This window comes from Oppia nitens, unplaced genomic scaffold (genome assembly GCF_028296485.1).
Source record: "Oppia nitens isolate AA-2021 unplaced genomic scaffold, nextdenovo-longstitch-racon4-pilon3 scaffold5_pilon_pilon_pilon, whole genome shotgun sequence".
Classification (NCBI taxonomy): Eukaryota; Metazoa; Arthropoda; class Arachnida; order Sarcoptiformes; family Oppiidae; genus Oppia; species Oppia nitens.
This window is the reverse complement of record NW_026533243.1, coordinates 1,367,935-1,394,938: the sequence shown is the minus strand read 5'-3', so window position 1 is coordinate 1,394,938 and position 27,004 is coordinate 1,367,935. Positions and strand designations below refer to the sequence as shown.

Here is a 27,004-nt window from a genome sequence, read left to right as displayed (position 1 = left end):
CAATTATTATTATATTATAATACAGTTAATTACAGTATTGTTGTTACAATTAATAAAATTTATTGTATTTTAGTTACGATTTTTATGATTGATTGTTGTAACTTGTATTACATGCTTAATAATATCAGTTTTATAAATTTACATTCATTATAAAGTATATAGTTATAGTACTGTATATTTATTTGTATATATATATATATATATATATATATATATGTATTTGTTATTATTTATTTATAATTTTTTTATCTATTAAATAAATATCAATATTTTGTATAGAATATTATTTTAATTTGTTAGCTAGATCAATATATTGGATTTCTAATAAATTATTTTTATTGCAACTCATATAGCATTGAATGTTTTTTAACACATAGATACAGTATTACTGTAACAGTAATAAACTTTATAATTTAAAATATACATGTATATAGTATATCATTAAAAAGAAATAGGTTTCAAATGAATATTAAATAATATACTGTATTATTGCATTTGCTTTAAATAATTTTAAATAATGTATGTCTACATTATAATATGAGAATAAAAATTACAATAAGTATATTAAAATATTCTTATCATTATAATCAATAAAATTACAATTAATTTAATTTATTAAAAATATAATAATAACTGTATAAATAGTGTAGTGTTTTATTAGATACAGTATATAATTTCAATGTGTTAATACAATTTTAATTTTGTTTAACTATGAATTGTTATATCAGTTATCAGTCGGTTCTATAGATTCAATATTATGTAAACTATGTATTGAATTATCTGGTATTAGAAAATAAATTTGAAAATAATATTCTATACATATATTGCATTAATATTAAACAACTTTAAATACCAATATATTGTCTATAAATGCAAATCTACTATCAATATATATATATATTGATAGTAGATTTGCATTTATAGTCTGATGTATTTGATCAATAGTCTAGTGTTTAATTAGATAAAATAATTTGAATGGATTAATACAATTTTGTTGTTTAACTTTTAAAAAATAAAATAATTTTTTTAAAACTAATAAAATTAATCTAATAATATATTATTTGATAAATTTCATTTCATTTAACAAATCTTATCTACAAAAATAACAAATATTAATATATAACAAAAAAATTGTTGCTATAGACTACTATATAAGGAAAATGTAGACAAAATAATACTTTTATTACCTAAGATAGAGTGGGAAATAGTTTTTATATTTCAAATATAATAAATTAATTATAATAATGCAACAAAATTTTATTTTTTAAACCAAATTAAACTAAAAATGTAGCGAAACTAATATTGAGAGCAAAAAAAATATGTTACAAATAAACATTTTATTAACAGTAAAAAAAGAAATATCATACAAGTGTATGGAAATTGTAATTTAAAATGAGATAAATAAATATATATAAAAAATGTTTTATTGTTATATTAATTTCTACAACAATTAAATTTACTGTAATATTGTAATAATTATTTCTACTGTTTGTACAGAATATAAATTTAAGTACTTTTATATAAATTTTGTTAAAACATATAATAAAATAATTTAATATCCAAACATCAGACATATGTAGTTTGTGAATAGCAGTTCCTCCCACTTATTATCAAACAACCCCCCATCCCATAGCATCCCTACCCTATAGCTGTTGTTTAACCCCCCGATTGTTTAACCACTACAAGCCCTTTGCACACTACAAGCTGTTTATATATACGTTATATACGTTATGTTATTATTAAGCGATAAGTTTTGACAAATAGTAACATACAGTACAATACACTGTATATTATACTGTATATACTGTATTGCAATACCAATACATTTCAAATATTACAGTATTATTATTATTATTATGAGTTAATAGAGAAAAAAAGTGTAAACTCATGATTGAAGTCTAATATATTAAAGTAATATTAATGGCAAACAAATGAATCATTATTTTTGTTGTTATAAATAATTATTAATAAATTTATAGTAATTTCATAATAATTGGTAGTATTATTAATAATACTATTGTTTAGTACTATTTGATTGAATCGCAAATAAATTGTGAAAATTTTTGTTGTTGTTGTCATTTTGGAGACTATTTTTTGTGTAAATTATTTTTGTTTTTTAAATAATTAATTTCATTATCATATCATAGGATATATGATATGATATATCAATATATTGATTAACTGATCCTTCAATTTGTTTGTCTTTTCATTACATTTGTGTTTTTGTTGATTACAGCAGACATTATAAAACAATTTGGTTTAAACATCAAAACCAGTGATGAGTCGATTAACGGCAATCACTGTTATCGGTATTTTGGTCATTGATTTGTCGTATCTGTTGGCCATATCGACAGCCGTTGCCGATCACAATGGCCTTTCGTGTCATAACATGAGTGGTTACGACTTGTCGACAATTAATGAGTATATGACATGAATTGAGTGAAAATTATTATTATTATTGAGATAATTGTTTGACTTTTTTTTAATTTGATTTACAGTAAAACATATAAATATATTCATAACTACACGAATACGTCTACTAATAAAACCGATAGTTTTGACGTTTTAATTAACATTTGCCGAGTGTTTGACACCAAAGATAAGACACCCGAAGTCTGTATTGGCCGACAAATCTGTGGCCACAAGACCACTGATAAGACACCTATTGGTAATGAATTTATAGATATATATGATATAGTTTTAGTAATAATAACTGATTTGTGATTTGAATATTAGGCTATCGATTGAAGTCCACAGACTTTGTTCCCGACAACGGATCGCACAAAGAGTATATAAAAGTTGTTTACGACGGATCAGAGTGTGATATTCATCGGATACTTAACTATACAATGACTATCAACTTCTACTGTGGAGAAGACACTGTTTGTGATAAATATCATTAATTTTTAATAATTAAAAAATATATTTTGTATTTTTTAGCCCAATTTCAATCACGAAATTTCCACTACTTGTGGTATAGAATTAAATTACACCACAAAGTCTGTCTGCAAGACTACTACTAATAACTCAATAACGACAACAACATCAACGCCGGCACCAATTGTGGAGAAGAAGAAGACAGTCCATTGTATTTGGGAGAACGGTTCCCATCACATGGATTTGAATCAATTGGTTATGACAAACGGTAACCATCTAACTGTTGGTCTGTCTCCGAGTACGAGTCAACACGTAATCTATTATATAAATGTTTGCCGACCTTTGAATCGGATTTTCGAAACCTTCAGCCACTCGAGTATAAACAATTGCGGACCAAATGCTGCCATTTGTAGGGTGACTATCGGTTCCAATGATAGCGTTTTGAGTTTAGGAGAACCGACAAGTGGTCCAATTCGTCTGTTTGACGACAGTTTAAATTTATTTTATGAGAACGGGAGTCCGTGTCCGGCCAGACCTCATGAGAAATTGCGGACTCGGATAAAGTTTGTTTGTGATCCGTTGGCCGGCATTGAGAATATGATTGTCAACGAACCGGGAAGTGAGACAATGGATGCCGAAGATTGCGCCTATTTTATAGAATGGCGTACTTCTGCCGTTTGCAACTATATTGAACCGACAAAACTCGTTAATAATTCGTGTTATTTCACGGATCAGAGGACAGGATTATCTGTCGATTTAACATCACTTAAGAAGAAGTCGAATAATCCGTATCGAATACCGATGGACAACGGATCCACTTTTGAGCTAAACGTTTGCGGTTTAGCCAACTCTTTGAATGCACACGAATGCTACCAGACATCGGCCTGTCTTCAGCACAACGACTCGGGTATGAGTTACGGTCGGTTGACTTCAAGTTTTTTCATCTATAATGGCGTCGATTTGACGCTAAGATATGCGGACGGATCGAAGTGTAATGAAGACATTAACAAAACTTTGTCGACAGAAATATCATTTAAATGCAATCCAAATGAGACAAACTCTGAGCCAAAATTCAAGACAATCAACTCATGTGTGGCTCAGTTTGAATGGCAGAACTCATTGATATGTAATATTCAACCGCCGAAGTGTGCAATACTCAGTGAAAGTGGAAAATACTATAACTTAAGACAACTGTCATCGATATCGCATTCATGGAACACAACTGATCCAAAGGACTCGTCTTCTGTCTATTATTTGAATGTTTGCTCTAAAGTACCGAAAAGTATCGGCTGTAAGGACCCGAACGCCGGTTCGTGTAAATGTGTCTATAATTCACAGAAACAGTTGGATTGTGGCATCAGTTTAGGCGATCCGTCTATTGATGAGTTAAAGATCTTGTCAAACGAAGATCTACTTTTGACTTATAGTAATGGCGACGACAGGGAGTGTCCTCAAGGAATGCGAGCGAAGACTGAGATTACGTTTAAGTGCGACAAACATATCGGGAATCCGAAGTTTATTGACTTTTCAAAGCCTCAATGTATCTATAGATTTGAATGGAAGACGTTTATGTCGTGTCCAGTATTGGATCAAAGGGATGAACTCATCTATAAGGATGGCTTTCTGGAGGACAATCGACTCGATGCCTACATTAATGTATCGGCACTAATGGGAACTACTTTTAATGTGAATGAATTCAGACAATTGGATAATAATAAGACAGACAATTACACTTATGTCATTAATCTGAGTAAACCTGAACTGTCCACTGACTACCAGTGCTCTGAAGCGGGTGTTTGTCAGACAAAAGGCGATTTTAGACGAGATTTAGGTAGTGTTAAGACACTCAAGTATTATCTTAGAGGACATGAACTTCAAATGGCATTGCAGTCCAAAGGAGGCACTCGAGGAAAATGTGGCAAAAATGCCAACAAAAATGTGACCACAATTTTCCGATTGCATTGTTCCTCATCGGCCGGTGTCGGAGAACCAGAATTTATGTACGAAAGCAACGATTGTGACTAYGTTTTCAATTGGGAGACATCGATGGTCTGTCCAATGAATTTCCTCAAACAAGAAGAATATATTGAATATATTACCGAACGTAACAAATCCCAGGAACGGATGGAAAAGGAAGAGTTGGATCATTTAGCTAAGTCTACTGAAGACAATCAACAATCTGGTGGTCACACAAATCTGTGGATCGGTATCCTTATTGTTATATGTTTTGTGGCTACTGTTTGTGCCCTACTCTTCTACAAACCTAACATCAGGTAAACTAGAATTAATAAATGATTTTTTTATTAACTTTTTTYTAATTAAATTTATTYAGACAAGTGGTTTGGTTTAAAGTGAGACGTGTTTTCAAATCGGACACAACTAATCATACATTTCATTATCATCAGGTATGTGATCCCCCAATAGATTACTGTTACCCCATATAACCCAATATTATAATCCATTCCCTAATTTCAAACTTATATATTTTTTGGTGTTTGGTTTTTTATTTTCAGTTCAATACCTAATTTGTTTTTTTAATAAAAAAAACTAAAGTCAAAGTTTCATTGCATTGTTTGTAATCTCCTGTAATCATAAAATCTTTCTGTTTTTCATAGTTTGTATTGATTTTTTGCAAAAAAAAAACAAAAACTATTTTCTGTCAATTAATTTCTATTGAATATTCTTTCAATTTATGTTTGAATTTGATTTTTTTTTTTGATTATTTACTTATAATTACTGATTTATTTTTTTCAAATCAAAAATTATTATTTTTACACATATTATTCACAACACACACACACTTGTGTCATATGTCTTGCATTTGTATTTATTTTAACAAATACTACGTGAAACTCGATTGTCGTATAGATATCTTTATAAACCGGCAAAACATATCCATTAATCCTCTACACAGTTGGCATCGCATGAAAAGGACAACAACAGCAACAAACCGAAAGCCGAAGTGGTTATCATCGACGGCGGCAACAATAGTCATCAATATTCAAACACAATTGCAGGACAGCCATCATCTCACGTGCCTTACTATAGCATTTACGACGACTCCGACGTTGATCTTCTCACTTGACTTCACATTACACACAAACACTTAATCCTTGACCTATGGTTTTGGCATTTTTTATATATTTTTGTTGATAATTATTGTGAAAATTATTTGTTATAATTGTATTTGAGTTAGTGATATGTGTGTAAAGTGTTGTCTAATTTATTGGTTACTATTGTAATATTTATTATATATATACTGTATATTGATATATAATTGCTATTTGTTTACTTATTAATTACTATTATATTATAGTTTTTTTCTAATTTAGTCATTAATTAAATATGTAAACAAATCTGTGATAAACAAGGAGTCGATTTGTTTTCTTTGTGTGACTATAGCTGAGGATGTGATGATATTAATGATTTTTTTTTTGTGAGTGACGGTTGCGCTGCAATTGATAGTTTCGGTTTGGTTTTTATAATCACAAAAAATTATATATTAATCAAACTTCTAGTCCATTCCTAATAAACTATTATAACATATATATATGTATTGATAACCGGATCCCAGTTTTGCAGCTCAAACTTCATACCAAATATCATATGAAAAATTTGTTTATAATTAACAAGTATTTTGTTATATAATTTTTTTTAGTTATTACAAAATTGTTTAGTAATTAATTAAATTTTTTCACATTTATTAAATGATCTGTTATAATCAAAGAGTATTTTTAAATATTAATTTAAATAATTATAAAACTAATTTGTATTTCTGGTAAATTAATTAAAGTACATTAATGTACTAATAATAATAATAATAATAATAATAGAAAATATATTGTATTTTGTTAGTTGTATTTGATGCCAAAATTAATAATTCATATTCGATAATAAAATAAAAAATGTTATAATTTATTAATTAAATGTTTAACAAATTTAAATATTATTAAATTGATTTTTTGGTTGATTTTTTGAGATTTTATTATCTATTTTTTTAAATTGTTTAGAACTTTTATACAGATATCATATGAATTAAAGAAAAATATTAATACAATAAACAACTATTTGTTTTCTTATTATTTTATAATTTATAAAATTTATTCAAAAAAGAAATCATTTTTTGACTCAATTACTAATTTATTATTTTTTTAAATAACTTTAAATTTTACTAAAATAATTTTATAAAACATTATTTAAAATTTATTAAACAATAAATGTTTGTTATAAATTATAATGTAAAAATGCAGTTAAAAATAATATAAATCATTGCATAATAAAAAACAAAAATTTTATTTGAGTATTATTTATATAAAACTATTAAATTAAACATTTTTACTTAGAATAAAATTATAAAAACAAGTATTACTTCTATAATAACTATAATTAACAAGTATTTTGTTATATAATTTTTTTTAGTTATTACAAAATTGTTTAGTAATTAATTAAAATTTTTCACATTTATTTAATGATCTAATGATAAAACTGTTAGCCCGAAGAGTGATTAGGCCAACAATTTACGACAAGTAATTAAAATTGAATAAATTTTATTAATGTTTAACTACTGAATGTCGTATAATATTGAATAACTGATTGCTACTGATTAATACAATGAAAAGCATAAGTATATATAGATATAAAAAGCGGTTTAAAAAAAATTATGATTTATTTATGAGTAGCCATCTGTCGGCTGTCAAAACATTATTTAAAATTTATTAAACATTTTTACTTAGAATAAAATTATAAAAACAAGCATTACTTCTATAATAACTTTTATTTAAATTTGACTAATTTTATAAAACATTATTTAAAATTTGTTAAATAAAAAAAATGTTATAAATTGTAATATAAAAATGCAGTTAAGAATAATAAAATTCATTACATAATAAAAACAAGAATTATATTTCAATATTATTTATATAAAAATATTGAATTCAAGGATTTTAGTTTAAATAAAATTATGAAAACAAAATTTATTCACTAGAAAACAATTTTTATTATACTGTTTTCAAATATTAAATTTTATTTTTATTTTTGTTTGGGTTTATTGTATATAAAATTGAAATGAATAAATTTAAATAAATCTTATAAATACTGAAAACAAGTATTACTTCGATAATAGTTAATATTTTGCTATACATTAAGATAAGTCTGTTTGTAACTACAACTTGTTATAAAAAAAATGTCAATTAAATCATTTATTTATTTATTTGTATTGTATAATAGTATCCATTCTAAAAGTCAATCATTTCAATGGATAAATTTAATCACTAATGATAATTCAATTTTATGTAATGAAAATATTACACGAAATTTTTATAAATTTGAAGTTACCGTATATAATGTATGACAAAAACAATTGGATTGAAAACAATAAGTATGAACTTTCCGTCAATAATATTGGTATTTGTAAAAATATTTCAATTGGTTTAAAATGATAGCAACGTTAAAACCAATATTATTGACGGAAAGTTCATACTTATTGTTTTCAATCCAATTGTTTTTGTCATACATTATATACGGTAACTTCAAATTTATAAAAATTTCGTGTAATATTTTCATTACAGATTAAATGATAGCAATGTTAAAACCAACAAATAATTCAATATTATGGCAGAAAAAATTTAATCACATTAATTGAATTCATTAAAATTATCGAAACTCTTATTATTCAAATGACTGATAAAAAATCAATTAACAAAATATGTACTTGATAAATTACATAAAATAATCATATCATGTTTGCATTTAATGGATAATTACATGCAATATGAAATTGTATTGTATTTATAAAAATACTATTAATTTTGATTTCTATTTTGGACAAAATGTAAGTAATGTATAAATTTACAGTATTTTATATTAAATTAATTGTTATTCATTAAAATTCAACATTTTACAAATAACAACAAATAGATTTAATATAGAATTGAATAATGGATTTATATATGATTTAAGAAATAAGTTGGAAATAAATTATACTTTAACTGACTTCAAAAATACTATGCCTTATATTGTGCTAAAGATTACAAAATTTAATATTTTTGATGAAAGAATAATAAATAAGTCAAAACAAACTATTTTTGGATTTGGAAATATTAGTACTTGTTTTGGTTATATTACTAATATTGCGATTTTCAAATAACTTAAAATTAATTATTTTAACTGATTTATTTTGATGATTATTTAGACCAATATATGTCCAATCATTGTATGTTTTGCGTATAGATTGCATAATACTGTACCAAATGGTATATCTTGTGTATGGATCCAAATAATGTTGTCTCTTGTCTCTATAATACTCATACAATAATTGTATAATTGTATAATAATTGTATGAGTATTATAGAAACACAAATTATAATACAATTAAGAAATTAAATTTATTAAAATACAACATTATTTGGATCCATACACAAGATATACCATTTGGTACAGTATTATGCAATCTATACGCAAAACATACAATGATTAGACATATATTGGTCTAAATAATCATCAAAATAAATCAGTTAAACTAATTAATTTTAATTCTATGATTAATTGTACAGATTTATCAAATATTGATACACTAATTGTTGAAGCAAATTATGTTAGCAATTTGATTTTACAATTACTTATATAAGTTATTAATGCATTGAATCTAAGTTTATTATAAAACATTTTAAAATATTTTGTTAACTATCATAACATTTAGTTAGATCGTAGAGAAAGCTTTTAACTGGTCTTACGATTGGCCGATGATTTTGCTATTGGTTTTACAATCGTAAGACCAGTTAAGAGCTTTCTGTACGATCTAACTAAATGTTATAATTATTTTTTATTATATGTATTGTTTAATTCAATGATTGTCAACAATTTTATGTATAATTTAGATATATCTCTAAAAATAATAAATTGCTAAATGTTTTTAAACTCATAAGTACAGCGTGTGTTAATTAATTATTGTATTTCAAACTATACACTATATGTTTTCAATAATTTAATTTATTATTTAAATATATATAACAGTTATTCAGTTTTATTGATTATAAAAAATGATTTTTTTGAATCACGTATTACTGATAATAGTTGTGATGTCGACAGTAATGAATTGGATCCAATCGGATCTATTTGTTTTTGATGATAACCAAAAGTTATTGTATCCAAATCTTAGTCATCCCTGCAATCAAGTGGTCAATAAAGTGGACAAATGTTTGGACAGCAAATGGGTCGGTGCTGTCAATGGTATTATTAGCCAACAGAGCTGTTGCAAAGCCAGAGAAAGAGAGTGTTCTCATAAAAGAGTGGTAAAACAGACTATTATTTGTATTAAACATCAATAATAATGAACAACAAAATTATCAATTAATTCAATTAATATCTCAATTAATATCTCAATTAATATCTCAATTAATATCTCAATTAATATCTCAATTGATAGCATCGTTTCTGTTACGAACAATACACGGATCTGTTTTTTGGATCCATATTCAAGAAATGTAAAAACAATCATCTGATTAGTGATTTTGATTTTTGTAGACAATATCAGTTGAAAAATACAGTCAATATAACTGAAGAGACGGACACCTGTAAGATATATATCCCGTGCTTTGATAATATCGATGCCACAGTTCCGTCAATGTTTATCAATGGCCGAACCACTACACAGAATCCGTGTAATGATAATACTAATGTCAGAAATCGAAACATGGATTATCACCGACACATCCAAACTAGTATGACATCAGCGACAGTCATACCTACTGTTCCTTGTATTTCAAACACCGATCCAATGTTGTGTGGCATCAGTATTGGGCCGAAGATTAACAATTGTCTCATTAAAAAGTGGAGTTTGACATCAGATAAACCAATAGATTTAACACAAATTACTACTGAATATTGTTGTTATCATCGGGAGTACACATGTATTGTCAAACGATTGGTATTTTTATTATCAATTAAATTATTTTCTATTAGTATTAACTTTTTATTTATTTATAATTTTATGTTTTTTTTTGTTTCAAAATCTGATAGTTAAGTAAATGCAATACTAATGAATGGAAACAGTTATATAATAGTTTACATGAGGACAACATAGTGGACGCGTGCAATGAAATGGCCAAAATTGATGACAAATTGTGTAATTTATTTAAGACAAATAGTATTACCGACAGCACATGCCTACAACACATACCATGTCCTTCCTGTTAGTTATCCTAAACTGATTGCTGTAATTATCTTAATATTTGTTACAACAAAACAAATCTATTAGATATTATCTATTTGTGATTCTCATACCTAAATACAAAACCAAAATATTAATTATTTTTTTTATAGTTAATATAAAAATTAATTTTATATCATATACTAAATCTTAATTTCTTAAATGACTTAATTTAAATAAAAATTAAGGAAATTTATTTTATAAACTTTTTCATTCAGTATTAATATCATATGAATTAAAGAAAAATATAAATACAATAAACAACTATTTGTTTTCTTATTATTTTATAATTTATAAAATTTATTCAAACAAGAAATCAATTTTCGAACAAACTTTTTTAGAAAAAGTAGGTTCACTCAAATCTATATATCATTTCCAAAATAGGCGGAACTAGATTTTTGAGAATAACTTCTCTATGGATTGGAATTTAACAAAAATATTTAATATGGAAATATGGTTTTCTGGGACGAATACATTAGTTTTGCTACTTTGTATGTATACTGGCACTGGTATGCTAGCACCGGGATGTACGATATCTCATAAACTATAAGATATAGGAAAATTCTTTAAAAAGCAAATTATACATCTTTTAAAATGAGTTGACACGTGTTTTGGCAATTTTTAAAATATTAATTAGTTTTTGTAAAAAATAACTTTATTCATTAAAAAATGAAAATTTCAAAATCTCATAAAATAAAAGTGTCAAGGTATTTTATATTTTTATTAATTTTAATAAATTCTATATCTAATTTATTTAGATTTGATACCTCACGACTATTTTTTTATTTTGTTATACTGAAACATTTCATACCCCACATGTTTATAGTTGAGTTTATTTTGATATACTGAATCATTTGAAACCTCACATGTCTATAGTTTATCTTTTCATACTAAACCATTTATACTTCACTAATAAGTTTAAATTATTAATCTATAATAAAGTGTAAACATATTTTATGCCATAAAAGTTTGTTTATGGCAATGCTTTATAGTATTTTCAATGGTTTTTACTCAAATGATAATTTATTATTTTTTAAATAACTTTAAATTTTACTAAAATAATTTAAAATATTATTTAAAATTTATTAAATAAAAAATGTTTGTTATAAATTATAATGTAAATATGCAGTTAAAAATAATATAAATCATTACATAATGAAAATAAAAATTATATTTGAATATTATTTTTATAAAACTATTAAATTGAACATTTTTATTTTGAATAAAATTATAAAAATAAGTATTACTTCGATAATAACTATAATTAACAAGTATTTTGTTATATATTTTTTTTAGTTATTACAAAATTCTTTAGTAATTAATTAATTTTTACATTTATTTAATGATCTAATGATAAAACATTATTTTAAATTTATTAAACAAAAAAAGTTTGTAAATGTAAAAATGCAGTTAAAAATAATAAAAATCATTGCATAATAAAAACAAACAAAAATTATATTTGAATATTATTTATATAAAACTATTAAATTAAACATTTTTACTTAGAATAAAATTATAAAAACAAGTATTACTTCTATAATAACTATAATTAACAAGTATTTTGTTATATATTTTTTTTAGTTATTACAAAATTGTTTAGTAATTAATTAATTTTTTACATTTATTTAATGATCTAATGATAAAACATTTTAAATTTATTAAATAAAAATAATGTCATAAATTGTAATATAAAAATGAAGTTAAGAATAATTAAATTCATAACATAATGAAAACAAAAATTATATTTCAATATTATTTATATATAAATATTGAATTCAATACTTTTACTTTGAATAAAATTATAAAAAAACAAACTTTATTTACTAAAAAACAATTTTTATTATACTGTTTTAAAATATTAAATTTTATTTTTATTTTTGTTTGGGTTTATTGTATATAAAATTGAAATGAATAAATTTAAATAAATCTTATAAATACTGAAAACAAGTATTACTTCGATAACAGTTAATATTTTGCTATACATTAAGTTAAGTCTGTGTTTAACTACAACTTGTTATAAAAAATGTCAATTAAATCATTATTTTTTTTAATTTATATATATTGTATAATAGCATTAACGCTAAAAGTGAATCATCTCAATGGATAAATTTAATCAGTAATTATAATTCTGTTTTATGTAACGAAAATAATACACGAAATTTTATAAATTTGAATTTACCCTATATAATGTATGATAAATTGGATTGAGAATAATAAGTATGAACTTTCGGCCAATTATATTGGCATTTGTAAAAATATTACACTTGGTTTTAACACTGCTATCGTTTTAAAGAAACACATAATTCAATATTATAGTAGAAAAAATTTAATCACATTAATTGAATTCATTAAAACTATCAAATCTTCTATTATTCAAATTACTGATAACACTGAAGTAACAAAATATATAAATGATAAATCGCCTAAAATAACTATGTCGTGTTTGTATTTAATGGATAATTACATGCAATATGAAATTGTATTGTATTATAAAAATTCAATTAATTTCTATTGTCATGGACAAAATGTAAGTTGTGTACATTTACGGAATTTTAAAATATTAACTTAAATGTTATTCATTAAATTTAATAATTTACAGATAACAACAATTCGATTTAATATAGAATTGAATAATGGATTTAAAGATGATTTAAGAAATAAGTTGGCAATAAATTATACTTTAACTGACTTCAAAAATATTATGCCTTATATTGTACTAAGTATCACAAAATTTAATATTTTTGATGAAAGAATAATAAATAAGTCAAAACAAACTATTTTTGGATTTGCAAATATTAGTACTTGTTTTGGTTATATTACTAATAAAGCGTTTAATATTGCGATTTTCAAATTGTATCAAAAGGGAAACCAAGATCTTAATACTTTAGAGAAATTAAATTTATTAAAATACAACATTATTTGGATCCATACACAAGATATACCATTTGGTACAGTATTATGCAATCTATACGCAAAACATATAATGATTGGACATATATTGGTCTAAATAATCATCAAAATAAATCAGTTAAAATAATTAATTTTAACTCTTTGATTACTTGTAAGAATTTATCAAACATCGATGGGCTAATTGATCAAGCAAAGTATGTTAGCAATCTTATTTTCAATTATTTATATCACTTTATATTTATATTAGTCAACAGAGCTGTTGCAAAGCCAGAGAAAGAGAGTGTTCTCATAAAAGAGTGGTAAAACAGACTATTATTTGTATTAAACATCAATAATAATGAACAACAAAATTATCAATTAATTCAATTAATATCTCAATTAATATCTCAATTAATATCTCAATTAATATCTCAATTAATATCTCAATTAATATCTCAATTGATAGCATCGTTTCTGTTACGAACAATACACGGATCTGTTTTTTGGATCCATATTCAAGAAATGTAAAAACAATCATCTGATTAGTGATTTTGATTTTTGTAGACAATATCAGTTGAAAAATACAGTCAATATAACTGAAGAGACGGACACCTGTAAGATATATATCCCGTGCTTTGATAATATCGATGCCACAGTTCCGTCAATGTTTATCAACAGCAAAACCACTGATAACTCTTTATTCAAATTGTAATATAAAAAAGTGTTAAAATAATACAATTCATAATATAATGAAAACAAGAATCATATTTCAATATTATTTATATATAAATATTGAATTCAATACTTTTATTTTGAATAACTAATAAACAATTTTACTATACTGTTTCTAAATATTAAATTTTAATTTGTTATTATTTTTTATTGGATTTATTGTATAAAAAATTTTAATGAATAATTTTAAATAATAAACTGTTTTTTAACTTATACTGTACTGTAGAGCGTGTGTTAATTAATTATTGTATTTCAAACTATATGTTTTCAATAATTTAATTTATTATTTAAATATATATAACAGTTATTCAGTTTTATTGATTATAAAAAATGATTTTTTTTAATCACGTATTACTGATGATAGTTGTGATGTCGACAGTAATAAATTGTATCCAAATCTTAGTAATTCCTGCAATAATTAAAATACTTACGATACTTAAGTTTTTTAGTTAATAAAAAATCATTGGATCTAAAAAAATATATAAATAATAAGTTATATTAAAATGGTTAAAACATAATATAATATGATAAAATGGATTGTAAAATTTACCATAATTAAAATAAGATGATTATAATAATTAGTGTTAATAATTTTAAATGTAATGACATGTTATTTATATATAGATGAGATGATTTTGAAAATTTTTCTTGAATAATTTGTATTAAATAAATACCTATTGTCTATTGGTATCAAAATAGACCAAACATAATTTCTAAATATAAATAAATAAATTTAATTACAACAAAAAGTTAATTAATATAAAAAACATTTATCAAATATACCTGAATGGTTTGTATAGCAATAGAGCACAAACAATAGCCACAAAACATATAGCTATTATTAAACCGATCACCAGATTTGTGTGACCACCAGATTGTTGACTGTCTTCAGTAGACTTATCTAAATGATCCAACTCTTCCTTTTCTATCCGTTCCTGGGATTTGTTACGTTCAGTAATATATTCAATATATTCTTCTTGTTTGATGAAATTTATTGGGCAAACCATCGATGTCTCCCAATTGAAAACATAGTCACAATCGTTGCTTTCGTACATAAATTCTGGTTCTCCGACACCGGCCGATGAGGAACAATGCAATCGGAAAATTGTGGTCACATTTTTGTTGGCATTTTTGCCACATTTTCCTCGAGTGCCTCCTTTGGACTGCAATGCCATTTGAAGTTCATGTCCTCTTAGATAATACTTGAGTGTCTTAACACTACCTAAATCTCGTCTAAAGTCGCCTTTTGTCTGACAAACACCCGCTTCAGAGCACTGGTAGTCAGTGGACAGTTCGGGTTTACTCAGATTTATGACATAAGTGTAATTGTCTGTCTTATTATTATCCAATTGTCTGAATTCATTCACATTAAAAGTTGTTCCCATTAGTGCCGATACATTAATGTAGGCATCGAGTCGATTGTCCTCCAGAAAGCCATCCTTATAGATGAGTTCATCGATTTGATCCAATACTGGACACGCCATTAAAGTCTTCCATTCAAATCTGTAGATACACTCGGAAACCATGTGTTCAATAAACTTCGGATTCCCGATATGTTTATCGCACTTAAACGTAATCTCAGTCTTTATTCCCATTCCTTTACTACACTCTCTGTCGTCGCCATTACTATAAGTCAAAAGTAAATCTTCGTTTGACATTTTAAAATATTTTGTTAACTATCATAACATTTAGTTAGATCGTAGAGAAAGCTTTTAACTGGTCTTACGATTGGCCGATGATTTTGCTATTGGTTTTACAATCGTAAGACCAGTTAAGAGCTTTCTGTACGATCTAACTAAATGTTATAATTATTTTTTATTATATGTATTGTTTAATTCAATGATTGTCAACAATTTTATGTATAATTTAGATATATCTCTAAAAATAATAAATTGCTAAATGTTTTTAAACTCATAAGTACAGCGTGTGTTAATTAATTATTGTATTTCAAACTATACACTATATGTTTTCAATAATTTAATTTATTATTTAAATATATATAACAGTTATTCAGTTTTATTGATTATAAAAAATGATTTTTTTGAATCACGTATTACTGATAATAGTTGTGATGTCGACAGTAATGAATTGGATCCAATCGGATCTATTTGTTTTTGATGATAACCAAAAGTTATTGTATCCAAATCTTAGTCATCCCTGCAATCAAGTGGTCAATAAAGTGGACAAATGTTTGGACAGCAAATGGGTCGGTGCTGTCAATGGTATTATTAGCCAACAGAGCTGTTGCAAAGCCAGAGAAAGAGAGTGTTCTCATAAAAGAGTGGTAAAACAGACTATTATTTGTATTAAACATCAATAATAATGAACAACAAAATTATCAATTAATTCAATTAATATCTCAATTAATATCTCAATTAATATCTCAATTAATATCTCAATTAATATCTCAATTGATAGCATCGTTTCTGTTACGAACAATACACGGATCTGTTTTTTGGATCCATATTCAAGAAATGTAAAAACAATCATCTGATTAGTGATTTTGATTTTTGTAGACAATATCAGTTGAAAAATACAGTCAATATAACTGAAGAGACGGACACCTGTAAGATATATATCCCGTGCTTTGATAATATCGATGCCACAGTTCCGTCAATGTTTATCAATGGCCGAACCACTACACAGAATCCGTGTAATGATAATACTAATGTCAGAAATCGAAACATGGATTATCACCGACACATCCAAACTAGTATGACATCAGCGACAGTCATACCTACTGTTCCTTGTATTTCAAACACCGATCCAATGTTGTGTGGCATCAGTATTGGGCCGAAGATTAACAATTGTCTCATTAAAAAGTGGAGTTTGACATCAGATAAACCAATAGATTTAACACAAATTACTACTGAATATTGTTGTTATCATCGGGAGTACACATGTATTGTCAAACGATTGGTATTTTTATTATCAATTAAATTATTTTCTATTAGTATTAACTTTTTATTTATTTATAATTTTATGTTTTTTTTTGTTTCAAAATCTGATAGTTAAGTAAATGCAATACTAATGAATGGAAACAGTTATATAATAGTTTACATGAGGACAACATAGTGGACGCGTGCAATGAAATGGCCAAAATTGATGACAAATTGTGTAATTTATTTAAGACAAATAGTATTACCGACAGCACATGCCTACAACACATACCATGTCCTTCCTGTTAGTTATCCTAAACTGATTGCTGTAATTATCTTAATATTTGTTACAACAAAACAAATCTATTAGATATTATCTATTTGTGATTCTCATACCTAAATACAAAACCAAAATATTAATTATTTTTTTTATAGTTAATATAAAAATTAATTTTATATCATATACTAAATCTTAATTTCTTAAATGACTTAATTTAAATAAAAATTAAGGAAATTTATTTTATAAACTTTTTCATTCAGTATTAATATCATATGAATTAAAGAAAAATATAAATACAATAAACAACTATTTGTTTTCTTATTATTTTATAATTTATAAAATTTATTCAAACAAGAAATCAATTTTCGAACAAACTTTTTTTAGAAAAAGTAGGTTCACTCAAATCTATATATCATTTCCAAAATAGGCGGAACTAGATTTTTGAGAATAACTTCTCTATGGATTGGAATTTAACAAAAATATTTAATATGGAAATATGGTTTTCTGGGACGAATACATTAGTTTTGCTACTTTGTATGTATACTGGCACTGGTATGCTAGCACCGGGATGTACGATATCTCATAAACTATAAGATATAGGAAAATTCTTTAAAAAGCAAATTATACATCTTTTAAAATGAGTTGACACGTGTTTTGGCAATTTTTAAAATATTAATTAGTTTTTGTAAAAAATAACTTTATTCATTAAAAAATGAAAATTTCAAAATCTCATAAAATAAAAGTGTCAAGGTATTTTATATTTTTATTAATTTTAATAAATTCTATATCTAATTTATTTAGATTTGATACCTCACGACTATTTTTTTATTTTGTTATACTGAAACATTTCATACCCCACATGTTTATAGTTGAGTTTATTTTGATATACTGAATCATTTGAAACCTCACATGTCTATAGTTTATCTTTTCATACTAAACCATTTATACTTCACTAATAAGTTTAAATTATTAATCTATAATAAAGTGTAAACATATTTTATGCCATAAAAGTTTGTTTATGGCAATGCTTTATAGTATTTTCAATGGTTTTTACTCAAATGATAATTTATTATTTTTTAAATAACTTTAAATTTTACTAAAATAATTTAAAATATTATTTAAAATTTATTAAATAAAAAATGTTTGTTATAAATTATAATGTAAATATGCAGTTAAAAATAATATAAATCATTACATAATGAAAATAAAAATTATATTTGAATATTATTTTTATAAAACTATTAAATTGAACATTTTTATTTTGAATAAAATTATAAAAATAAGTATTACTTCGATAATAACTATAATTAACAAGTATTTTGTTATATATTTTTTTTAGTTATTACAAAATTCTTTAGTAATTAATTAATTTTTACATTTATTTAATGATCTAATGATAAAACATTATTTTAAATTTATTAAACAAAAAAAGTTTGTAAATGTAAAAATGCAGTTAAAAATAATAAAAATCATTGCATAATAAAAACAAACAAAAATTATATTTGAATATTATTTATATAAAACTATTAAATTAAACATTTTTACTTAGAATAAAATTATAAAAACAAGTATTACTTCTATAATAACTATAATTAACAAGTATTTTGTTATATATTTTTTTTAGTTATTACAAAATTGTTTAGTAATTAATTAATTTTTTACATTTATTTAATGATCTAATGATAAAACATTTTAAATTTATTAAATAAAAATAATGTCATAAATTGTAATATAAAAATGAAGTTAAGAATAATTAAATTCATAACATAATGAAAACAAAAATTATATTTCAATATTATTTATATATAAATATTGAATTCAATACTTTTACTTTGAATAAAATTATAAAAAAACAAACTTTATTTACTAAAAAACAATTTTTATTATACTGTTTTAAAATATTAAATTTTATTTTTATTTTTGTTTGGGTTTATTGTATATAAAATTGAAATGAATAAATTTAAATAAATCTTATAAATACTGAAAACAAGTATTACTTCGATAACAGTTAATATTTTGCTATACATTAAGTTAAGTCTGTGTTTAACTACAACTTGTTATAAAAAATGTCAATTAAATCATTATTTTTTTTAATTTATATATATTGTATAATAGCATTAACGCTAAAAGTGAATCATCTCAATGGATAAATTTAATCAGTAATTATAATTCTGTTTTATGTAACGAAAATAATACACGAAATTTTATAAATTTGAATTTACCCTATATAATGTATGATAAATTGGATTGAGAATAATAAGTATGAACTTTCGGCCAATTATATTGGCATTTGTAAAAATATTACACTTGGTTTTAACACTGCTATCGTTTTAAAGAAACACATAATTCAATATTATAGTAGAAAAAATTTAATCACATTAATTGAATTCATTAAAACTATCAAATCTTCTATTATTCAAATTACTGATAACACTGAAGTAACAAAATATATAAATGATAAATCGCCTAAAATAACTATGTCGTGTTTGTATTTAATGGATAATTACATGCAATATGAAATTGTATTGTATTATAAAAATTCAATTAATTTCTATTGTCATGGACAAAATGTAAGTTGTGTACATTTACGGAATTTTAAAATATTAACTTAAATGTTATTCATTAAATTTAATAATTTACAGATAACAACAATTCGATTTAATATAGAATTGAATAATGGATTTAAAGATGATTTAAGAAATAAGTTGGCAATAAATTATACTTTAACTGACTTCAAAAATATTATGCCTTATATTGTACTAAGTATCACAAAATTTAATATTTTTGATGAAAGAATAATAAATAAGTCAAAACAAACTATTTTTGGATTTGCAAATATTAGTACTTGTTTTGGTTATATTACTAATAAAGCGTTTAATATTGCGATTTTCAAATTGTATCAAAAGGGAAACCAAGATCTTAATACTTTAGAGAAATTAAATTTATTAAAATACAACATTATTTGGATCCATACACAAGATATACCATTTGGTACAGTATTATGCAATCTATACGCAAAACATATAATGATTGGACATATATTGGTCTAAATAATCATCAAAATAAATCAGTTAAAATAATTAATTTTAACTCTTTGATTACTTGTAAGAATTTATCAAACATCGATGGGCTAATTGATCAAGCAAAGTATGTTAGCAATCTTATTTTCAATTATTTATATCACTTTATATTTATATTAGTCAACAGAGCTGTTGCAAAGCCAGAGAAAGAGAGTGTTCTCATAAAAGAGTGGTAAAACAGACTATTATTTGTATTAAACATCAATAATAATGAACAACAAAATTATCAATTAATTCAATTAATATCTCAATTAATATCTCAATTAATATCTCAATTAATATCTCAATTAATATCTCAATTAATATCTCAATTGATAGCATCGTTTCTGTTACGAACAATACACGGATCTGTTTTTTGGATCCATATTCAAGAAATGTAAAAACAATCATCTGATTAGTGATTTTGATTTTTGTAGACAATATCAGTTGAAAAATACAGTCAATATAACTGAAGAGACGGACACCTGTAAGATATATATCCCGTGCTTTGATAATATCGATGCCACAGTTCCGTCAATGTTTATCAACAGCAAAACCACTGATAACTCTTTATTCAAATTGTAATATAAAAAAGTGTTAAAATAATACAATTCATAATATAATGAAAACAAGAATCATATTTCAATATTATTTATATATAAATATTGAATTCAATACTTTTATTTTGAATAACTAATAAACAATTTTACTATACTGTTTCTAAATATTAAATTTTAATTTGTTATTATTTTTTATTGGATTTATTGTATAAAAAATTTTAATGAATAATTTTAAATAATAAACTGTTTTTTAACTTATACTGTACTGTAGAGCGTGTGTTAATTAATTATTGTATTTCAAACTATATGTTTTCAATAATTTAATTTATTATTTAAATATATATAACAGTTATTCAGTTTTATTGATTATAAAAAATGATTTTTTTTAATCACGTATTACTGATGATAGTTGTGATGTCGACAGTAATAAATTGTATCCAAATCTTAGTAATTCCTGCAATAATTAAAATACTTACGATACTTAAGTTTTTTAGTTAATAAAAAATCATTGGATCTAAAAAATATATAAATAATAAGTTATATTAAAATGGTTAAAACATAATATAATATGATAAAATGGATTGTAAAATTTACCATAATTAAAATAAGATGATTATAATAATTAGTGTTAATAATTTTAAATGTAATGACATGTTATTTATATATAGATGAGATGATTTTGAAAATTTTTCTTGAATAATTTGTATTAAATAAATACCTATTGTCTATTGGTATCAAAATAGACCAAACATAATTTCTAAATATAAATAAATAAATTTAATTACAACAAAAAGTTAATTAATATAAAAAACATTTATCAAATATACCTGAATGGTTTGTATAGCAATAGAGCACAAACAATAGCCACAAAACATATAGCTATTATTAAACCGATCACCAGATTTGTGTGACCACCAGATTGTTGACTGTCTTCAGTAGACTTATCTAAATGATCCAACTCTTCCTTTTCTATCCGTTCCTGGGATTTGTTACGTTCAGTAATATATTCAATATATTCTTCTTGTTTGATGAAATTTATTGGGCAAACCATCGATGTCTCCCAATTGAAAACATAGTCACAATCGTTGCTTTCGTACATAAATTCTGGTTCTCCGACACCGGCCGATGAGGAACAATGCAATCGGAAAATTGTGGTCACATTTTTGTTGGCATTTTTGCCACATTTTCCTCGAGTGCCTCCTTTGGACTGCAATGCCATTTGAAGTTCATGTCCTCTTAGATAATACTTGAGTGTCTTAACACTACCTAAATCTCGTCTAAAGTCGCCTTTTGTCTGACAAACACCCGCTTCAGAGCACTGGTAGTCAGTGGACAGTTCGGGTTTACTCAGATTTATGACATAAGTGTAATTGTCTGTCTTATTATTATCCAATTGTCTGAATTCATTCACATTAAAAGTTGTTCCCATTAGTGCCGATACATTAATGTAGGCATCGAGTCGATTGTCCTCCAGAAAGCCATCCTTATAGATGAGTTCATCGATTTGATCCAATACTGGACACGCCATTAAAGTCTTCCATTCAAATCTGTAGATACACTCGGAAACCATGTGTTCAATAAACTTCGGATTCCCGATATGTTTATCGCACTTAAACGTAATCTCAGTCTTTATTCCCATTCCTTTACTACACTCTCTGTCGTCGCCATTACTATAAGTCAAAAGTAAATCTTCGTTTGATAAGACCTTTAACTCATCCATCGATGGATGGCCTAAACTGATGCAATTATCAAACTGTTTCTGTGAATTGTAAAAACATTTACACGAACCGGCATTCGGGTCATTACAGCCGATATTTTTCGGTACTTTAGAGCAAACATTCAAATAATAGACAAAAAACGAGTTCTTTGGATCAGTTGTGTTCCATGAATGCGATATCGATGACAGTTGGCTTAAGTTATAGTATTTTCCACTTTCACTCATTATTGCACACTTCGATGGTTTGATATCACACATCAATGAGTTCTGCCATTCAAACTGAGCCACACATGAAGTGATTGTCTTGAGCTTTGGTTCAGAGTTTGTCTCATTTGGATTACATTTTAATACGATTATAGTCGACAAAGTTTTATTAGTGTTTTCAGTACACTTCGATCCGTCCGCATATCTTAGCGTTAAATCGACGCCATTATAGATGAAGAAACTTGAAGTCAACCGACCATAACTGATACCCGAGTCGTTGTGCTGAAGACAGGCCGATGTCTGGTAGCAGTCTTCTGTATTGATAGAGTTGGCAAATTCGCAGACATTCAATTCAAAAGTGGATCCGTTGTCCATCGGTATGCGATACGGATTATTCGACTTCTTCTTAAGTGATGTCAAATCAACAGATAATCCTGTCCTCTGATCCGTGAAATAACACGAATTATTTACGAGTTTTGTCGGTTCAATATAGTTGCAAACGGCAGAAGTACGCCATTCGATAAAATAGGCGCAATCTTCGGCATCCATTGTCTCACTTCCCGGTTCGTTGACAGTTATATTTTCAATGTCGGCTAACGGATCGCATACAAACTTTATGCGAGTTCGCAACTTTTCATGCGGTCTGACCGGACACGGACTCCCGTTTTCATAAAACAAATTTAAACTGTCATCAAACAGACGAATTAGACCACTCGTCGGTTCGCCTAAACTTACTCCGCTATCATTTGTATCGATATTTACCCGACAAATGGCGGAATTTGGTCCACAATTAGTAATACCTGACTCACTGAACGAATAGATAATCGGATTCAAAGGTTGGCAAACATTTATATAAAATATACTAAAATCACTTGTTGTCGGTGAGAGATAATAAATTTGATAATTATTTGATTTTTTAACCAATTCTTTTAGATCAATAAAATGCGTATTATTGCCCCAAAAGCAATTGACTGTCGCCTTTGATGTTGTTGTAGTTATTGAGGTATTAGTGATAGTCTTGCAGACAGATTTTGTGGTATAATTTAATTGGATACTACAAGTAGTGGACATTTCGAGGTTGAAATTCGGCTAAAAAATACAAAATATATTTTTATAATTATTAAAAATTAATGACATTTATCACAAACATTGTCTTCTCCACAGTAGAAGTTGATAGTCATTGAATAGTTAAGTATCCGATGAATATCAATGACATCACACTGGGGTCCGACGTAAACAACTTTGATATACTCTTTATGCGATCCGTTGTCGGGAACAAAGTCTGCGGACTTCAATCGATAGCCTAATATTCAAATCACATATCAGTTATTATTACTAAAACTATATCATATATATCTATAAATTCATTACCAATAGGTGTCTTATCAGTGGTCTTGTGGCCACAGATTTGTCGGCCAAAACAGACTTCGGGTGTCTTATCTTTGGTATCAAACACTCGGCAAATGTTAATTAAAACGTCAAAACTATCGGTTTTATTAGTAGACGTATTCGTGTAGTTATGAATGTAGTTATAAGTTTTCCTGTAAATCAAATTAAAAAAAAGAAACAATTATCTCAATAATAATAATTTTCACTCAATTTATGTCATATACTCATTGATTATCGACAAGTCGTAACCATTCATATTATGACACGAAAGGCCATTGTTATCGGCAACGGCTGTCGATTTCACCAACAGATACGACAAATCAATGACCAAAATACCGATAACAATGATTGCCGTTAATCGACTCATCACTGGTTTTGATGTTTAAACCAAATTGTTTGGTAATGTCTGCTGTGATCAACAAAACACAAATGTAATGAAAATCCAAACAAATTAAGTGATCAGTTAATTATAACAATTTAATTGTTAATACTGTACTTAAATAAAAATGTGAAAAAATTATCAACAATTTTATTTACATTAAAAGAGATTCACTAGAATTTTACTGAATTTTTATCAAATAATATATACTGTAGTTTCAAATATACTCTACTCTATACAAACAATTAATAATAAATTTTTGAAATTAATCAATTAAATAAATATTATAATCATGTTAATCATTTTCACTAATAAATTCAATCAAATATAATCAATGTCAATTTATCTTTATTTCCTATGACATGAATCACATGATAATGAAATTAATTATTTAAAACAAAATAATTTACACAAAAAAATCATTCAAAATGACAACAACAAAATTTTTCACAATTTATTTGCGATTCAATCAAATAGTATTAAACAATATAATATTGTTATAAATTGTAATATAAAAATGCAGTTAAGAATTAAACAATTCATAACATAATGAAAACAAGAATTATATTTCAATATTATTTATATATAAATATTTTGTTAGTTATCTGATTGTTGTACTTATCTTAATATTTGTTACAAAAAAAATCTTAGATCTATTAGATATTATCTATTTGTGATTCTCATAAAAACAAAATATTTATAATCTTATTTATATTAATTATTTTTATTGTTATTATCAAAATTTATATAATATACTAAATCGTTTTACAAAATATTATACATTTAAGGAAATATTTATATATATTTTTAATAAACTAATAATAATTGTATTTTTAATAACCAATAAAATCGATAATATTAAGACAAATTCTGATTATTATTACAAACGTTTATTTTTTCGATGATATGTTTATATCTAATACAAAAAATACATTATTATTATATCATCAAAATATATTACAGATATTTTTTAATAACATATTATAAAATTGTTTAATAATTAATAAGATTTTTTTACATATATTTAATTATTTGTTATAAATTATAACTTATAATCAAAAAGTATTTTTAAATAATTAAAATTAATTTGTATTTCTGGTAAATTAATTAAAGTACATTAATGTACTAATAATTATCTATTTATATATAATAATAATAGAAAATAAATTGTATTTTTATTAGTTGTATTTGTTGTCAAAATTAATAATTCATATTCGATAATAAAATAAAAAATGTTATAATTTATTAATTAAATGTTTAAATAAAACAAATTTAAATATTATTAAATTGATTTTTTGGTTGATATGATTTTATTATCTATTTTTTAAATTGTTTATAACTTTTATACTAATATCATATGAATTAAAGAAAAATATTAATACAATAAACAATTTGCGATCTGTACTATACTTATTAAATACAATTGATATTTGTTTTCTTTTTATTATTATTTTATAATTTTTAAAATTTATTCAAACAAGAAATCAATTTTTTTGACTCAATTTCTAATTTATTATTTTTTAAATAACATTTTACTAAAATAATTTTATAAAACATTATTTAAAATTTATTAAACAAAAAAAATGTTTGTTATAAATTATAATATAAAAATGCAGTTAAAAATAATAAAAATCATTGCATAATAAAAAACAAAAATTTTATTTGAGTATTATTTATATAAAACTATTAAATTAAACATTTTTACTTAGAATAAAATTATAAAAACAAGTATTACTTCTATAATAACTATAATTAACAAGTATTTTGTTATATAATTTTTTAGTTATTACAAAATTGTTTAGTAATTAATTAAAATTTTTCACATTTATTTAA

At 24.5% G+C, this 27,004-nt stretch overlaps 4 protein-coding genes across 7 annotated transcripts; 3 read left to right on the top strand and 1 right to left on the bottom strand.

Annotated features, from left to right (window-relative positions):
* Positions 1–1,909: 1,909 nt before the first annotated feature.
* Positions 1,910–6,136, top strand: LOC128961950 (cation-independent mannose-6-phosphate receptor-like). Of its 4 annotated transcripts, none has more exons than XM_054308285.1 (7): positions 1,910–2,098; positions 2,240–2,421; positions 2,499–2,668; positions 2,737–2,882; positions 2,941–5,150; positions 5,210–5,282; positions 5,792–6,136. In XM_054308285.1, exons 2-7 carry the CDS (start codon positions 2,279–2,281, stop codon positions 5,960–5,962), a joined length of 2,913 nt encoding a protein of 970 aa, XP_054164260.1. In that variant the 5' UTR covers positions 1,910–2,098; positions 2,240–2,278; the 3' UTR covers positions 5,963–6,136. The 4 variants fall into 4 exon arrangements, with proteins under 4 accessions (XP_054164260.1, XP_054164259.1, XP_054164261.1 ...); XM_054308284.1 differs by having other exon boundaries at positions 2,237–2,421; XM_054308286.1 differs by lacking the exon at positions 1,910–2,098 and having other exon boundaries at positions 2,205–2,421; positions 5,746–5,859.
* Positions 6,137–9,913: 3,777 nt separating this feature from the next.
* On the top strand, positions 9,914–11,070 carry LOC128961145 (uncharacterized). The gene is made up of 3 exons (XM_054307349.1): positions 9,914–10,166; positions 10,301–10,801; positions 10,894–11,070. Exons 1-3 carry the CDS (start codon positions 9,915–9,917, stop codon positions 11,068–11,070), a joined length of 930 nt encoding a protein of 309 aa, XP_054163324.1. The 5' UTR covers position 9,914.
* A 4,407-nt stretch (positions 11,071–15,477) lies between these two features.
* Positions 15,478–16,362, bottom strand: LOC128961144 (cation-independent mannose-6-phosphate receptor-like). The gene has a single exon (XM_054307348.1). It carries the CDS (start codon positions 16,360–16,362, stop codon positions 15,478–15,480), a length of 885 nt encoding a protein of 294 aa, XP_054163323.1.
* A 373-nt stretch (positions 16,363–16,735) lies between these two features.
* LOC128961143 (uncharacterized) lies at positions 16,736–17,892 on the top strand. The gene is made up of 3 exons (XM_054307347.1): positions 16,736–16,988; positions 17,123–17,623; positions 17,716–17,892. The coding sequence occupies exons 1-3, from the start codon at positions 16,737–16,739 to the stop codon at positions 17,890–17,892; spliced, it is 930 nt and encodes a 309-aa protein (XP_054163322.1). The 5' UTR covers position 16,736.
* Positions 17,893–27,004: the final 9,112 nt, after the last annotated feature.

Coding starts and splice junctions, on each gene's coding strand:
- LOC128961143 (XM_054307347.1), top strand. CDS start 16,737: ATGATTTTTTTGAATCACGTATTACTGATAATAGTTGTGATGTCGACA. Junction 16,989..17,122: donor AGTGTTCTCATAAAAGAGTG/GTAAAACAGACT, acceptor CTCAATTGATAG/CATCGTTTCTGTTACGAACA. Junction 17,624..17,715: donor CATGTATTGTCAAACGATTG/GTATTTTTATTA, acceptor AAAATCTGATAG/TTAAGTAAATGCAATACTAA.
- LOC128961145 (XM_054307349.1), top strand. CDS start 9,915: ATGATTTTTTTGAATCACGTATTACTGATAATAGTTGTGATGTCGACA. Junction 10,167..10,300: donor AGTGTTCTCATAAAAGAGTG/GTAAAACAGACT, acceptor CTCAATTGATAG/CATCGTTTCTGTTACGAACA. Junction 10,802..10,893: donor CATGTATTGTCAAACGATTG/GTATTTTTATTA, acceptor AAAATCTGATAG/TTAAGTAAATGCAATACTAA.
- LOC128961144 (XM_054307348.1), bottom strand. CDS start 16,362: ATGTCAAACGAAGATTTACTTTTGACTTATAGTAATGGCGACGACAGA.